Genomic DNA, 16,754 nt, shown 5'->3' on the forward strand with positions numbered 1-16,754 from the left:
ATATCCATTTCACATAGCTCTTGGTAGTATGTATTGTAACTCAATTGTCAATATGGCAATTCGGCAACATGAATGGAAACATTCACAGCAATGATGTTCTAATGAGGATATATTGACTGAAAGAGAACAATAGGAAGGAAAAGGGCATTGAGGCTGATACCATGTGTTAAATGTGCCATCAGCTTTGAAATTTTATCAGCAAACTGTGATAGTCAGTGCAACATTTCCTTTGTCAAGATTTTGGAGTCTGGCAGGGCCCTTGGGCCTATGGCAGCACCTTATGTCTGAGGATCAACACAAACTCCGAGACATAATCTGTAACAGCTGGCTGTGTAGTTGATTTACAGCGTTAAAGTCAATAATATCGAGTGATGATACAACCACAGTCTTTGATCGAAGATGCCGGCTTGAAGAGAGTAAATGAGCGGACTCGAATGCTATCCTTTCTCTGTTGTTGAAGAACATAGTCGCCTCTCACCACGTCCGTTGCTGTGAAAAAAAAACAAATCACGTGACTCGCTTTTAGCCCCATAGCGGATTTTGGGGGAATTCGGAAACTGTAGATCCACCGGTTCCGATACATGGATTTTGGGATCAACGTATATCCATGGAAACCGTAGAATCTTGGTATATTTTTATCTACATTTCCAGCTTGGAAACATTCCGCGCACTACTTTTGGTTTATCAACCATTACAAGTGGATTAGAGTGGATTACAGAGTGGATTACAGAGTATATTACATGACTATTTGCAAATTCACTATGTACAAAAATTAATCTAAAAATGATTCAACAAGCATGTAGGATCCTAGGAATCTAGGAATCAATTCAACAAACTTGTAGGATCCCTAGGGGTCTAGGAATTGATTCAACGAGCATGTAGGATTCCTAGGGGCCTAGGAATCAATTCAACAAACTTGTAGGATTCCTAGGGGTTCTAGGAACTGATTCAATAAGCATGTAGGATTCTAGGAATCTAGGAATCAATTCAACGAACTTGTAGGATTCCTAGGGGTCTAGGAATCAATTCAACAAACATGTAGGGTCTGAAGGTTGAAGGGATGAATCTATCAACAAAACCATCAGCAAATCCATCAATAATCAATCTAACTAGGTAATCAACTTAGCAAATCTCAGCAGCTAGGTAGGGTGGTTGATCGGTAGGTTGGTTGATTTTGGAAGGAAAAATCAACATGAAAGAACAAACAGAGCCCTTTGATCTTGAAAGATTTTCAAAGCTATACCATATTTAGTTAGGAAGCCTGATCAAAAACCTCAGCTGGTGCATGATACATTCCAAATTTTATATGTTTCAGACCCTTTATACGTATATGAGAAGAAACGGTTGCTATACTGTAGATCTACAGTTCTCAGTTGAGAAACTGGTGGTTGTCGGATAAACGTTTCCCGAAGGTTGCCCAGAAATCTCATTTTTCCGGTATGGCCTCGTCCATAAAGTTGCCCAGCATCATTTCAACTAACATCCTTCCCAAGGGCATCTTGATCTATATCATAACCTCTGATGGTCAATCTCGCTGACTTTCCTTCTATATCTCTTTCTCCGTTCACTTCCAGAGACCCTCTTTACACCGCAACCCACTTGGCACAAGGTCTATCATATTCCCCACTTGTAGTATGCAAGTTTACTGTGCAAATGGCTTCTGTGAACCAGGTACAATACCACAGGGTCCTGATGCCATGACCTCATTTGGGAAGGCCAACTTTGGGCTCCCATACGGTTTTTTCCATCTCATGAACTACGGCCTATTTGCCTCATTATGGAAATTTTCTTTCCATGATATCATCCATGTGCACCAGGCTGCTATTACCTTGCCTAGAACTCGAAACCTTGGTGGCCCTTGAGATCACAGAGCTGCTGTTGTTGTTAACGACATTAGGACTATTATTCAGGTTGCTTTTTTTTGAATTAGAAACGAGGCGCTGAATTATGGCCGTTCTATGTGCACATCAGGGAAGCTCAGCCTTGATGAAAATGCTAGCAGGCCGTTGTTACAACGCTCTGCAATTATAATCAACAATCATACTCCATGCACAGAGATATAAGTATCATCTCTTTATATATTTGAGAACAGGGTGTCTTCATGCTGATTACACCTTGCAACTTCATTCCACGAATCACCTAACATAACCCAACCCTCGGCAAAGGCCTTATGGACTGTGGTGAATAATCTTTTGAGCTGAAGCTAACTTTCTACACACTGGTTGACATCCTAGACATGATATGTTTAGATAACTCATACTTATACATACTATGTCCATGCAATCGCTATTTGCCAAGGACCACAGGAGTAGCTACAAGTTGCCAGCTTCTCTTATGGTAGTTGTTGGAGTTCACTCCATGCTGTCTTCCAAACAGGATAGGGCTGAGCGACCTTTACACTGGGCATGAGTTAATAGACCTACAGTTTGTTAATAAGAAACCATTCTTGTGTTATGGAAGCTACCTTTCAAATGCAGATCATTACCAGGAGATATGAATCTGATTGTTTGCAACCGGCAAATAGAGAACATATTGATAATTACGGACAGTGAAGGAGTGGCAAACCGATACATCATCATCGCCATTGTGGATCAACTCCTATGCCTCGATACCATTTAAAACTCCTTAAATTTCCGAATATGAACCTACCGAAAAAAAATTCCTCAAAGCTACAGCACAATTCAGTTTAAGTATCGTTTGCTCTCAAGCAAAACTCTCCCTTGAACGTTTCAACGTCACACTTCCAAGCAGTCATAATGAAGCTCTCTATCAACATAGCCCTCCTTCTCTCTATCTCCGTCTTTGTATCTGGACAAGCAGATACCTGCAGCAACCCTCCGCAATCTGATAAGGTCGTTCAATTTGCCGACGCTCTCAAGGTCATCTGCCCCAACTCCGCAAGGGAACCATGTATCAATGACCCCAAAGCCCCAAATCAATGTCGAAGTGCGTCTCAAGCCGCAGAGCCCATTCTACGCTCCTTCGAGAAATACAACATTACAAACAAAAATGAAATGGCCGCTCTTGTCAGCCCTATGGCGCTGGAATCCGGTGAATTTAAATACCAAAAAAACGTTTTCCCTGGCAGGCCAGGACAAGGAAGTATGTCACAACCTCCCTTCTTAGCAAAAGGCTTTTGGGACAAGCAAACAACACATTCCCATAGTAGCTAATATGTATTTACTCCTTCAGCACGGAACATGCAAATGCCAAAATGGAACGCGCGCTACCTGGCCTCCATCCCCGAACTCAAAGACCAACGCGAAAAAGTGGGCGACGACAAAGTCAAAATCCTTGACCTCCTCCTTAGTAAGGACGATTATGATTTTGGCTCTGCTGCATGGTATATGACATCTCAATGCACCTCTGATGTGCGTAAGGGGCTGCAGGACGGCAAGGAGGATGGATGGGAGAAGTATATCACCGCTTGTGTTGGGACAACTGTTAGCGGCGAGCGATTGCGGTATTGGCAAGTTGCAGTCAAGGAGATGCAGAAGCTTTAGCTGAGGGGTAGTTAGGTTGCTAAACCAGCCTTTTCTTCCCCTTTGCCTTCAATGCGTGATGACAAGGCCCAGTTGGGGACAACTGGGACGCTAAAGTTAGATGGTTAGGGCTTAAGGAAGGCTAGGGACTGAGGAAGCTACGGAGTAAGTTACTCAATAACTGAATTAGCAGGTTTAGGGGCTTGGGGGGTTAAACTAGGGTGAAGTGAAGCTTTGGTGGCTCCGTAGAGAGTGCGCAGTGCCAAGATGTGACAAACTGCGTTCTAACCCTTTGGCGAAAAAGTGAACACTTTCTGGCAAGGATCAGCAAAGTGAACTTTTGTCCTGGTGAGGTGTACATTCTCTGTAGCTTTCAAGCTCATAAGCCAATACATCACCTGTATGATCATAACAACATACGTAAACGCGTGACTGCGCTAAGCCTCTTTAATTTTAACAATAAAAGACCATCTCGACAGGAGGAGCTCTAATTTCTTCGCCTTGCGGTGTGTGTGCCATCAAAGTTGTTGGGCCGCAGCTATCATCCCTGTTATAACTATTTCCTCTACGGAGTATATTTGTTGCCTTCCTTTGTTTCATTCTATAACGGTGACAAAGATAACTTCATAACTACACTCTGAGAACAACTTTTTAAACCCAGCGAGGATTCTCTAAATACCCTAGATACCCGTTACAAATACTCTCCAACTTCGAATACCTAAATTCAAGTATACATCCATCTTCTTCTATGGCAACTTCAGAAGAAGAACCCCTTATCGATGAAAATGCACCCTTGCAGTCATATTACGCCTCGCTAGAGTCACGAGTTGGTTATCGGCTCTTTCTTGGAGGCACTCGTCATTTTGGCTACTATGATCCCGACACCTTGTGGCCGTTCCCCATCGGAAGAGCTCTTCGTAAAATGGAGGATCATCTCGCGCGATCGCTGGATCTCTTCAAGGGCGCACGGGCGCTAGATGCCGGCTGTGGATATGGTCATGTTGCTATTCATATGGCTCGCAAGCATCATCTGGAAGTAACAGCCATTGATGTTGTGGACCGACACGTGGCGCGAGCTCAGAGAAATGTCGCAGCCGCAGGGCTTAGGGGAGCTATCGTGGTGCAAAAAGCCGATTACCACCACCTCGATTCCTTCTCCGACTCCTCATTCGATGGGGTCTACACCATGGAAACGTTTGTACATGCTACAGATCCAGCCGCCGCCCTTGCCGGGTTCTTCCGTGTCCTAAAGCCGGGAGGATCGATTGCTCTGTATGAATACGACCACGCTAAGTCCCTTGATGCAGCCGAGGAGATGGTCAAGATGTTCGATCAGGTAAACACCCATGCGGCGATGCCATCAAATGCCCTCTTCGAACAGGGCAGGCTTCCTTCACTTCTCGAAGACGCTGGGTTTGTGGATGTGAAAGTTGCAGACCTGTCAGAGAATATCAAGCCGATGCTCCGCCTGTTCTTTGTTGTTGCGTATATACCCTACCTGATTATTCGACTATTCGGGCTCGAGGCCTATTTTATCAACGCCGTTGCAGCCGTGATGGGTTATCGGTATCACTACGCCCATCGCTATGTCGCAGTTACTGCCAAGAAACCTTTAACGGCAGAATATCCAACCCGGAGACGAAGGATATGACCAAGAGTTTAGGATAATTTTTTTTCTTTCACATATCACGACAGAGCGTTTATTCATTATTTAAGTTTTGAATCACGGATTGGTGGGATACTCGTAGCCTTCCCCACTGCGGCCTAGCGGGACGAATGAGGAGAGAAGAAAAGAGAAAAAAAGAATAAGAAAGAAAGAAAACAAAAGAGCTAAATGGACTTTCTTGTCTCTTTTGTGAAAAAATTGCTGAATTGCCAAGATCGTTTGATCGAAGACGAACCGTAATTGCCCTCCTCTAGTAATAAACTGTAAACTGATCTCTCAAGAGGGATCACGAACGGCACAGCTACGGCTACCTCTTGGAGGCGATATGTTTGATAATATTTTGCACTGTCCACTGTGTACACTCTGCACTGACTAAAACATCTCCTGCTTGCGACGATCATAACCATGAGTAATCTCTACGGAGTACTTTGGACTCCGTATGCAGGTTCAATCACAAGCAAATAGGGAGCCTTTCATATATTCCGCGGAGAATGGCTCATCGAATCGGGGCTGGAGGAAAGTCCGCGGACGATATGAACATATGACTCCTCCCTAGCTCTAGAAAAGCCGCCACGTCGACAAGGCTCCGTCTGTTGGTTCGTAACGCGCCGCGATCTAAGCCATACTTGGGAGGGGTGCGAGCGAATCCCCAGCCTTGTGGTGGCAGAAAGGAAAAGAGTAACACGATCTTTATCCAGGACCAATTTCGAGCTGTTGGGGCCCATTTCTATCAGAAACTCTAATGAATTGCCTACGACTGGCAAAGTCATGCCTCTCTGTTTCTGCTGACAGCGAAGTGTATGATGGTCCCACCAGCTACGCTCTCCCGTGGCGATTACACCGTCGGCTGGATCTGTGCTCTCCCCTTGGAGCTGGCAGCAGCCCAGGCCATTCTCGATACCATCCACGAAGAGCCACTACTGGATCCTGACTCGAATGACGACAATGGCTATGTTTTTGGGAGTGTCGGCGACCACAATGTGGTCATCGCATGTTTGCCAAGCGGGGTGTATGGTACCGTCTCTGCTGCCAGGGTTGCAAAACAAATGACGACGAGTTATAAATCCATACGTTTCAACTTGATGGTTGGTATCGGCGGAGGAGTTCCCTCTACGAAGGAGGATACTCGTCTAGGAGACGTTGTCGTGAGTAAACCGACAGCTACGTCTGGCGGAGTTATTCAGTATGATCTTGGGAAAAGGACAGGGCCCGATCAATTAAAAATCACAGGCACTTTGAACAAGCCACCGCAGGTGCTTCTAACGGCCGCAGCGAAGCTCGAGGCGAGAGATATTCTAGGCCAGAGTCAGTTTTCCCGCTATCTTTCACAGATCATCGAAAGGGACAAGAACGGGGCGTTCGCGTACCCAGGCGCAGACCAGGATATTCTTTTCAGCGCAGACTATGATCATGTCGGAGAAGAAAGTACGTGCAGCCATTGCGATCAAGGAAAAGTACGGCATCGCGCCGCTCGGAAGACAGAGGCTCCCAAAGTTCATTACGGCCTGATTGCATCGGGAAACCAAGTTATGAGACATGGCCTCACCCGAGATCGGCTAGCTCTTAAGAACGGTATTCTTTGTTTCGAGATGGAGGCCGCCGGTTTAATGGACGATCACCCATGCCTAGTAATTCGTGGCATCTGTGACTACGCAGACTCCCATAAGAACAAGCAATGGCAGGGGTACGCCGCAGCGGCGGCGGCTGCCTATGGCAAAGAGATTCTGATATCTATCCCTGCAAAACCGCTGCAAGGGCCATCAGTGGTCCGCGTGCGACAGAGTGAGATTCTTAATGCACTGCTCTTGACCCAGCCAGAGGACGATCGAAACTCCCTTATAATCAGGAAGGGGAAGAGAGTGGAAAACACATGTCAATGGATAATGAAAAACCAACAATATCGACAGTGGCTGGAACAGACAAACTCACAGATTCTATGGCTTTCCGGAGGGCCGGGTAAAGGGAAAACGATCCTAGCAATCTATTTGACCGAGGAGCTGGAGCGTTGTGTGAATTTGAAGACCGGAACAGTGTTGTATTATTTCTGTGACAACCAAGATGAGAAGCGGAACACAGCCCTGGCTGTCCTTAGAGGACTACTGCATCAGTTACTAGAACAACACCCGTACCTTGCACAGTACATTGAAAAATTCTTTGATGGAGTTGAGACAACATCCTATACGGTCTCTAGGTTTGAGCGGTTGTGGAGGGCTTTTTATACTTTGCTGCAGAACGGGGGGCTTAACGAGGTGGTGTGTGTGGTGGACGGCCTCGATGAATGTGAGGACGAGTCTCTGAAATTATTTCTGGATAGCCTCCACAGCCTTTTCCTAGGAAGCAAACCACTAAATACGCGCTTTAAATTACTGCTTCTCTCCCGAGCACAACCAACATTTATCGAGAGCAAGCTTGGCCGATTTCCACGCCTCGACCTTGATGTCGATTGCCGTCATGAGCTACGCCGAGATGTTGAAAAGTATATTACCGCCAAAGTCAATGAATTAGAATTGGAGGACCAGCTAGAAGAAAGTAGATTGAAAATAGTTCGAGAGGCTCTGGAAAAAGGCGCAGACGGGACGTTTCTATGGGTCGGGTTTGTCGCTGACGAGCTAAAGGGGAAGAGTAAACACAAGATGGAAGAGATTCTAACGAAAGTCCCCAAAAGACTCGGTGATATTTACAAGCGAATCCTTCATCAGATGGAAGACAAAGAACAACTGGCTCGCATTCTTCAATGGGTTGTATTGGCTCGGCGACCATTGACCTTGACCGAACTGGCGATTGCTGTGGATATCCACGACTCCAATACACAAAGCTGTGTAGAAATCCTCAAAGACCAGCTTTCATCCTGCCGACAGCTCTTGAAGGTTGTGGGGGATTCTGTCAGTCTCATCCATAACTCCGCAAAAGACTTTCTCTTAGGAGATGTGCACAGTGGTATCGAAGCGTTTTGTGTGAGGGAAGAAACGCATCTTGTCCTTGCCAGGACCTGTTTGGATACTATTGAAGTAGGTTATAAAACCTCAAACAATATCCGCTCTGAACCGGCCGAGTCTACGCTATTTCCGTACGCGAGCCGCTACTGGCTCGATCATCTAAGACAGGTACCAGATACCATCGAGCAGGACCTTTTCTCTCGGGAATTTTTTACCCCAAATTCTTCTGCGCGTGGCAGGTGGTGGGCAGATTACTGGGTCAAGGAGCAATATGGCGTTGCCCCAACGTCCTTCACGCTCCTGCATCTCGCTGCATATTTTGGAGTCACTGCATGGGCTAAAGTGCTTCTTAAGAAAAAAAGAGGAGAAGCCGTTTTCCGTCGAGGCCCTGAACACATGAAAGATAGCTATGGCCGGACCCCTTTGTTTTGGGCTGCAAGTAGAGGCCACAGGGAAGTTGCAAGGCTGTTACTCGATAACGGTGCCAATGTTAATGCAAAGGACAAGAATAAATTAACGCCATTGCACGTTGCGACAACTAGCGAACATACAAAGTTGATGGCTTTGTTGCTAGATCGGGGAGCTCACATTGAAGCGAAAGAGGCCAGCGGCGATACGCCCTTAGCTCGGGCCATAGAGAACGGGTCAAAGGAGGTGATCAAAGTTCTCCTAGAGAGAGGTGCTAATGAGGAATACTTGCACGCTCAGACTCGAGTGCGACCGGGCGCTCATGCGGCGACAAGGCAAGTTTCTATCGAGGATCGCGCTGAAGCCCTCCTTGACCTTCAAGACGATCTTCTTTTCAGACGATTTGAAAAACGATTCGAGGTGATGGGCTTTGTCTTGGGGAAGGTGCTTTTTCTACTTCGGTTGAAGCCCTTCTTTAAACTTATTGCCAAGTATATGGACTATCAACTTGACCAGCGGGAAGCAAGCAGCTTTGAAGTTCTACGTCAGTTAGTGGTGAAGGACCGATCCACGGGACTAGAAAAAGCCGTGAGGCCTGTTATCAAGTTTTGCGATAGAGTGGTCGATTCGAAGGACATTCAGAGGCTGCAAGGCTTGGTAGTAGTCGGCAATAAGCTGGTTCAAAATGCGCTGGCCCCAGGTAGTGAGGCACTTTTAGGTGTGGCAATACAGGTTGGGGTGGCGATGTTCCAGCGGGCGGTCAATCAGCAATTCAGGGAGGGCCTGGACATTATTGGGTATCACAGCGCTCAATCGTTGAAGATTGCCTTCGAGAAAGATAAGCACGACGTCATTAGGAGGGAAGTCAATAAGTGCATGCTGAAATGGTCTACAGATGTCACAAACGGAGGAGAAGAGAGTGTGGACATGCTGGGAGCCGCATGGAGCCTCTACAAATCCATTGTCTTCGACGGCGACCCCATAACCACAAAAGAGGTGCTCAATATATACGCCGATGTCTTTGGCGAACTTGTCCGAAGCAAATATTCCGAGAGCTTGTTCAGTGATCTGACAATTGTGTTGTCCAATGATGCAGCTTACTTAGCTAGGCGTCGGGACCACGATGCAGTTCAAACAGTCACGAAATGTCTCATGCTTCTTGCAGAGCGCGGAGACGATGTGTTTCTGGATTTCCTAGTAGATCTAGTCCCTGCATCGTTTCAGCAAATTCTCCACAGGCTGCCTTCTAATCTATGTGCGTGGCTCATAGGCGAAGGGGAATTGCTAGCGCAAGACTGTTTCCTCCAACCACAGCTACAAACTCGAGCACTGAAAGCTCTGATTGAATGCTTGATCCTGATGAGACAAACATACCCTACAGAGCTCGGAGAGGCGTTGCGTTACGTTAAGAAAATTTTCAAAACAGTCAAACAAGAACGTATTCTCGACGAGAAGGACATAAACCAGATTTTGTATTACATATTTGGTATCTCCAATGACGACGCAGCGTCTGACTGCGGTTCTGGATAATGTCTACGATGACGGATTGATGGGCTGAGATATATTAGCTTCCGGAGCAAGAATGCTGTTTTCATATCTTGCAGCCCATCGCCCAAGGGAAGACGCCCTTCTTTATCGCTAGCTTATGGTCAGTTATAAGTCCTCCTCAAGCCAGTTATATATGGAGCTAAATATCTGCTGTTCAGTGCCTAGACGTAAATTGTAGCAGCTAGTTATACAATGCTTGTCTGAGCAAACATTCTTGCAGCGCAGGTCCGTCTCCCTTCCTCCCGCCTCCGAATCCCTACCATCTATGAAGGTATCACGTCATCCAACACAGATCTGAAAACATGTGGTCATCAAAAAATTTCTCTCATCATTTAGACTATCACACTGTGTCAAAATGTCATACACGTCAGGGGTATGTCGAAAACAAGAGGCCAAAACCAATTGAGGAACACACGGACCATATACACAAAACACAAATGGAGAATAACTCAAGGCTGATTTTCTTTCCCTTTTTTTCCTTGTCCAAACAAACAAAAGAGAAAATGGTCAAATTATCGATTAGAGTAACCAGATTGAACATGTGGATATCTATGCTCCCACAACCGGCGAAAACGCAAACAAGGTTAGATCCCGCATGCAACGCTCGATCGACAACTTGTACTCTAGCTGGGCAGGGCCTCTCCATCCTCCGACTGCAAGTGCGGAAGCTCTCAGGAATTTCTCCGCCCCGAAGGACAACAGAAGCTCGAATGTCACCATGAATACCGCAAGACTCCAATTTCCCACCTAAGACGCCATAAACCCCGATAAAATGCATCAACGTGACTTGTTGGAACCAAGCTCAAAAAACAAACATTTGTACAGCTAGAGGTAAATTGAGGATTCCTCGAAGCAGAAATGAAGGGCTAGGATGCCTTGACTCTTGCCACGGTCCCCGCGCTGCCAACCCTTCCACTTGCCTTCCGAACCTTGCCATCGCTTCGCTCTCCCAATCGTCGTGGGCTACTGCGTACTTTGGCCATTCCCAAAACACCGCTTCCGCTCTTGGTGCCGCTTGGACTCTTGACCTTGTTCACGCCTTCAACCCAGTTTTCAACGTCTTCGTGAATGTCTGGTGTAATATTCACCGAAGAACTTGTGGACGGGTGGCTTGGGGCGCGACGAGGAGTCCGAGGGGAAGCCCCGTTTCGGCGTTCTGAATCGTTGTCACCGTGATCAGGCGATCGACGGGATGCATTCTTAAGTTTTGTTCGCATGGACTGGACACCCACATCGCCGTCTACTCCTAAAGCGCCTGACGCGGCGCGAGCATATGGATGATGTCTTGAGTCCTTCCGATGAGACTTGCGAGGCTGGCCTGGGGTTGGGGCGGGAAGGTTTTCGTCTGCGTAGCATGGCGAAGCCTCATTGGTATCGATCTCACCCAAGGCTAGTCTCTTGGACTGGTGGCCGTTCGGTGGAGTAGCGACTTGACTATTTCCATTCAACCGATGCTTGGATGAGGCCCTGCCGGGTGTTGCTGGCATGGAAAGTATCAACTTTTCTTTAAGCGTATCCTCAAACCACCATTCGCGGAATGATCCTTGATTCAAATGCAGCCAGTGCTGCTGCGGACCGACAACCATTCCTGGACGCATAAATCGCATAAATGAGATCACTTCGTTTGCCGTGAAACCATGGCGATAAATTAGATATGCTCCAATCAGACATCCTGTCCGACCCAAGCCAGCTTTGCAGTGGACTGCAATGCCCTTATTCTTTGAGACCATATCGTGGGCAAGTTTTATAAACCGTCGCACAAGAGGTAGTGGTGGGCAGGTTCCGTCTTCGAAGATCATATCAATGTGGTTGATTCCAAGCGCCGTGAAATACGAAGGACTATATAGTTCCGAATTTAGCCTCACGACTAGTCCGATATTTCTTGATGCGAAGTGAGTCAGGACATTCTTGAAGGGCACAGGTAGCTGGGAAGCGTAGACTTCGGAAATGGTGGATGGGAGGGCTGCAAACTCGGGAGAATTTTGGGGAATGGGTGCAACGGGCTCGTATTGAGGCGATGCAAAGGCGAGAAAATGAGGTGTGATCCAGTTGAAATCACCCATGTCAACTCGCTCGTACTTTTCATACCTGTTCTGCTTGTAAGTAATGGGTACAAAGAAAAAAAAAAAGGCGAAGCTTATCAGGATACTAACTCTTCGAGGCTGAATTCTTTTAGGCCACACAAGGTCTCTTCCTTCGCTTTCCAGACGCCATAGACGATATCTTGAATGGTAAGAACAAAGTCCGCTTGACTGTATCCTGCATCACGGAACGGCATATACGGAGGATCAGCTTGGGCGATAGGAGCCAGCGCAAGATGCGGAGGCCAGGACTGAATCAGGACCATATAGCAAGCCACCAGGCAGGCTATATTGGCACGGCTTCTTGAATCCGGTTTTGTCCACAGAACGACTGGTCGGTCCTTGTTTGCAGGGTTCCCCAGGACCTCGTGGAAGTGGACTGCAAACCTGTAGAGATGGCCGATGTGCAGGGGGCCGAAGTCGGCATGAAAAGCGTTGTAAAGAACGACATCGTCCACAGTGAAGTAAACCGGCTTCACTCCCTTTGCCGGGCTTGGAGGCACGGCTGAGCGCCTTTTGCTCGGCGACTTGGGTGGCACTGGGCGGAATGGCAACGGGGAATTCTCGTTTGGTGGAGTGTAGTACGAAGCGAGATACAGTCGATCTTAAAATACGGTAGAGTTAGCTATGCCCGATTTGAGACAGAAATTGAAAATCGCATCTGCGCACCTTCAATGTACTCGATCACCTGTCCGTAGGGACCTGAATGCGCCGGCATTTTGTCTGGCTTGAGAGAAACTAAGCTGGTACTGGTAAGAGGTAGATACGCAGTCGCACGTTCAACAATAACAGCAGATATCCTCTCCTCGAACCGGATGGGTACCAGCTAATCACAGTTAAACAGAGATCTGGTGGAGAGTCTCGAGCTTGGTGTTAATTATCACGGAAGCATGACCTTGCAGAGAGCGGCGAGATGCTGGAACGATGTAACAATAATTAGGAGAACAGCGAGGATGAGAGAGTGAGCAGGAAGGGCAGCAAACTATATTAACAACTTCCTGAGCTATGAAGGACAGAAGAATGATACAGAGGTAAGCGATGCAGCGGCGGACTTGAAGAATAACAAATCTGAGCCAGAGCACAACATTGCCTATGATCCCTGCAGGATTGTTATGTTGTGAGTCGCCCCGATTGGGTTTAGGCGGTGCATGTTGGCTGGACAACCCTTTCCCAAAGCAGCACAGTGTTTGTTTGTTGATTGGTCCAAATGCCAGCCTGTCACCACCCAATTACAACCCGACCATGCCGGATGCGGTATAGTATAGCGTCAACTTGGCGGGGGTTGTTGCTGTCACATGATTACCAAAGAGCAAAGCCCGCTCTGTCCAAAGCAAGCAGCTTTCCTCTTTGCGCCGGCATCAAAAACAAAGACAAAAAACTAGTCACTATCACCTTAAGCTGACAGGGAGGAGCATGTCTCATGCTGTCTCAGATGCGAAATATTAGTTACATCCCTTTGTTTGCCCTCTCTCTCTTTTTCCCACACGCACGCAGACGGTGTTACTGGTGGGAGAGAGATCAGGCTGCTGTACTCTTTACCAGGCGCCTTTTCTGTGAACTCATGCTCCATACCATAGCATGCCATTTGTGTACATAACATTATAGAGAATGTAGAATGTCCTCTTGAACCTCCTGCGCACTTGCTCTGGGCACTATTGTCTTGCAGCTTATGCTCCATGTACACACGCCTTTGGCTGCTCATGAGATTCGATCGCGCGAGATTCCGTGCCGGGTCGACAATAATCCGGCCGAATTTAGACTTCCCGCCCCGCCATGTGTCTCGTGGGGCGCAAACGCATTCGAAGGCCGCGAGGGTTGCCATGTAATCACCACCATCAGGAGTCGGCGTAGCACAAGATCAGGCATAGCAACAGGCTTGTCGTGCAGGGAGAGTCCTTCTATGAACTTGCGGCTAAGCAAAAAGCCACGTCCACACCACTCTTCTGTCTTCAGGTGTATTCTCTAGCCGAGGATATTATCACGCGCCCACCGGAGCGGTAGAAAAGTAACAGTTACAATGGCTAAAATCGATCCCGAATTCCCTTATTCTTTGTGCGTTTCTTTCCCCCCAATCTTCCACGGAGGCGGCTATGCCTCCAATTGCTACCAAATGAGAAGAGTAAGCCTGACAGAAACACAAACAATAGAACCGTCTCTCTCCCGCTCCCCACTCACCGTCTTGCCTCCTCCGCCCTTCGTGCACTCCAAGTCGATGAAGAGCTGTCCCCGCTCGTCCGTCGCACACTCAGGCTCACGAGACCCGATCTATCACCACCGCTCCCGGCAGCACAGATATCGCCCATGATACCGGCAGATGACGCCACAGAGCGTCGCGAAGGAGGCACCAGTTACGACGACGAATCGCTTACGGTATTGCAGACAGAATACAAAGCGACAACAAATCGCATGTTGCGTGTTGCTGTGAATGCGTTTATGGAGAGCTTGGGGGTGGTGCTAGGCGTGATGGAGGAGTTAGACGTGGATGTCTTGGGATCGGAACTAGGGAGATGAGGAAAGAGGGTTTAAAAAACATTAAAATATGGAAGGGAAAAGATTTGCTTCAGGACTTAAGCGCGGTGCATGGTTTTGGTTTGAATTTCGCATGTAGCGGTTTTTTTTGGCGTAATGTTTCATTTATCCCATTTATGTTGGAGATATCACCTTCATCAGTCAGGTGTTTTGTTGTGATTGTGCTTCTTCTAAGATTCTGACAGTGGATATGTCCCTCGTGCCCAATCTATGGTTTTATGCACAGTCCATTTACTGCTATAACTTCCTCAAAAGAGGGTTGAAAATACCACCTAGAAACGCCTTATCCAGAGGTTTCAAACCAACTCTTACGCCCAATCATCCGGTGAGCGAAATTTTCGAATCCAATTAATGATCGTCCGGGTTAAATCTTTTTTCCAAATGGGAATCTCAACGTATCCATCAAAAACCTCAGGAAGGGAAATGCCAGAAGCTTGGAAAGACCGCGGCGCCAATGCGATGAGAGGAGTGGGAAGCTTGGCCCCTTCCCTCTCGAATATACGCATCTTCTTCGCCGTCTCTTCTCCATGTGCTTCGGGTCCTGTGATCTCTAGAAAGACAACGTCATATTTTTCCCTGGTAAACAGTTCATATGCTTGTTGGCCGTTTTCACAGACCGTGGATTCCAGAGTATCAAAGGTTCCTAAGAGTTTTTTGAACAGAAGGCGATTGATATTGTCAGGTTCGACGGCGAGAATGTGAGCGCCGGCTGGAAGAGGTAATGAGTCGAAGGCCGAATGGATGGAATACCCTAGGTCGGCCTGGTTGCGGCATGAGATGCAGAAAGTAGAAGGATCTAGCTTCAATAGTGGTGCAAGGTCCAGAAATTCAGCTGAGCTGGAAAGAATGGTCGGGGTCGCATTGAGAAGTGGTATCGCTCGAATGTTGTGCAATACGTCCACAGAATCGACAATGATTGCTTCGAAGGGAGTTTTAGGGTGTAATTTAGGTGGCCACCGACCGTCTTCCGAAGAAACGATATCTTCTGGGTTCAAAGCCAGCGTATTCAGGGGGAATGCCTCAAGCATACCCCGAATTTTGTCGCTTTCATTGGCGATATCGTCGACGATAAGAATTCGATTGTCCTCGTACTTCGAGATGTCTGAGGTCATCCGAGCTAAATTTGGTATGTCTCTCTTTACAATAACGGAAAAGTGAAGCACAGAGCCATGGTCATGCTCCGCTGTTTCCCATATTTGGCCATCCATCAATTGTATTAGCTGATGCGTTACTGCTTGAGTTAAGCCAGTTGCGTCCGTCCACTCCTCGAGCATTGAGTCACTGATCCGGCGATAAGACTGATAGGATGCTGGTCCGCATCCCTTTCTTTCCAGCAGACGTGCATTTGTGACGGAGAACTCGAGTTCAATGATGTCGGAGGCACTGCTTCCCGAGGATGTCCTGGCGGTAACTTTAACCTGGCCTTTTTTTGTGCGCGCGATTGCATTGCTGATCAGATTAAACAGGACCTGGCGCAACCGAGGAGCTTCGTAGACGAGATACTCCGGTATCGAGTTATCAACTTCGTAAGCTACATCAACGCCCTTCTTTGCAGCAATCGTCCAGAGTTCCCTAAATGTGGGTATCATGTACCCCCTAAACTGGCATCGAGACGGCCGCAGCGTCAACTCATTTGCTTGGGCAAGCAAACAATCCATGAGGTTATTCTTGGCTCTGAACAATCTGCTCATGTTCCTGCAGATCGTGTCTAGAGGATCACAATATTGGGGTGGGAGTCCGCTTGAGGGACACATCGATCTTGTTTCTTTCATGATGTTGTTCATCCAGATATCGATTTCGTCGGAAATCTGCCGAATGGAAACCGGATTGCCAGCCAGCTGGAACCTCTGGTGTTGGTCACCCACATTTTCGTTCTTCGAACTCTTTCTATTCATGCTTGGTGATGGTAGGCTTCCTCGCCGTTGAAATTTGATCAGCGTCTGAAGCGAGGAGGGACTCGAAGGGTGAAAGTTACATGTAAGGAGCAGTATACTTGAGAATAATTTATTGATCGGGAAAAGCAAGTCTGTGTTGTCGGCGTCTACAGCAGAATGTCCAACACCGCCTTGGGGGTCGTACCGCTCCCCCACTCGACTAGCTGCAT

At 47.4% G+C, this 16,754-nt stretch overlaps 6 protein-coding genes across 6 annotated transcripts; 4 read left to right on the top strand and 2 right to left on the bottom strand.

The window, feature by feature from the left end:
- Positions 1–2,756: 2,756 nt before the first annotated feature.
- On the top strand, positions 2,757–3,503 carry D8B26_002686 (uncharacterized protein; the record flags this gene model as incomplete). Its single annotated transcript, XM_003069154.2, has 2 exons — positions 2,757–3,102; positions 3,193–3,503. 2 exons carry the CDS (start codon positions 2,757–2,759, stop codon positions 3,501–3,503), a joined length of 657 nt encoding a protein of 218 aa, XP_003069200.2.
- Positions 3,504–4,230: 727 nt separating this feature from the next.
- On the top strand, positions 4,231–5,133 carry D8B26_002687 (uncharacterized protein; the record flags this gene model as incomplete). Its single annotated transcript, XM_066123920.1, has 1 exon — positions 4,231–5,133. One exon carries the CDS (start codon positions 4,231–4,233, stop codon positions 5,131–5,133), a length of 903 nt encoding a protein of 300 aa, XP_065979995.1.
- An 815-nt stretch (positions 5,134–5,948) lies between these two features.
- D8B26_002688 (uncharacterized protein) lies at positions 5,949–10,022 on the top strand (the record flags this gene model as incomplete). The annotated part of the gene is made up of 1 exon (XM_003069156.2): positions 5,949–10,022. One exon carries the CDS (start codon positions 5,949–5,951, stop codon positions 10,020–10,022), a length of 4,074 nt encoding a protein of 1,357 aa, XP_003069202.2.
- Positions 10,023–10,216: 194 nt separating this feature from the next.
- CDC14 (cell division control protein 14) lies at positions 10,217–12,790 on the bottom strand. Its single transcript, XM_003069157.2, has 2 exons — positions 12,194–12,790; positions 10,217–12,128 (listed from the first exon to the last, which is right to left on the bottom strand). Exons 1-2 carry the CDS (start codon positions 12,385–12,387, stop codon positions 10,907–10,909), a joined length of 1,416 nt encoding a protein of 471 aa, XP_003069203.2. The 5' UTR covers positions 12,388–12,790; the 3' UTR covers positions 10,217–10,906.
- A 1,348-nt stretch (positions 12,791–14,138) lies between these two features.
- Positions 14,139–14,740, top strand: D8B26_002690 (uncharacterized protein; the record flags this gene model as incomplete). The annotated part of the gene is made up of 2 exons (XM_003069158.2): positions 14,139–14,173; positions 14,269–14,740. 2 exons carry the CDS (start codon positions 14,139–14,141, stop codon positions 14,630–14,632), a joined length of 399 nt encoding a protein of 132 aa, XP_003069204.2. The 3' UTR covers positions 14,633–14,740.
- Positions 14,734–16,545, bottom strand: D8B26_002691 (uncharacterized protein; the record flags this gene model as incomplete). Its single annotated transcript, XM_003069159.2, has 1 exon — positions 14,734–16,545. One exon carries the CDS (start codon positions 16,543–16,545, stop codon positions 14,959–14,961), a length of 1,587 nt encoding a protein of 528 aa, XP_003069205.1. The 3' UTR covers positions 14,734–14,958.
- Between the last annotated feature and the right edge of the window lie 209 nt (positions 16,546–16,754).

The sequence above is a fragment of the Coccidioides posadasii genome, chromosome 2 (assembly GCF_018416015.2).
Source record: "Coccidioides posadasii str. Silveira chromosome 2, complete sequence".
Lineage (NCBI taxonomy): Eukaryota > Fungi > Ascomycota > Eurotiomycetes > Onygenales > Onygenaceae > Coccidioides > Coccidioides posadasii.

Coding starts and splice junctions, on each gene's coding strand:
- CDC14 (XM_003069157.2), bottom strand. CDS start 12,387: ATGGTCCTGATTCAGTCCTGGCCTCCGCATCTTGCGCTGGCTCCTATC. Junction 12,129..12,193: donor AAAGAATTCAGCCTCGAAGA/GTTAGTATCCTG, acceptor CAAGCAGAACAG/GTATGAAAAGTACGAGCGAG.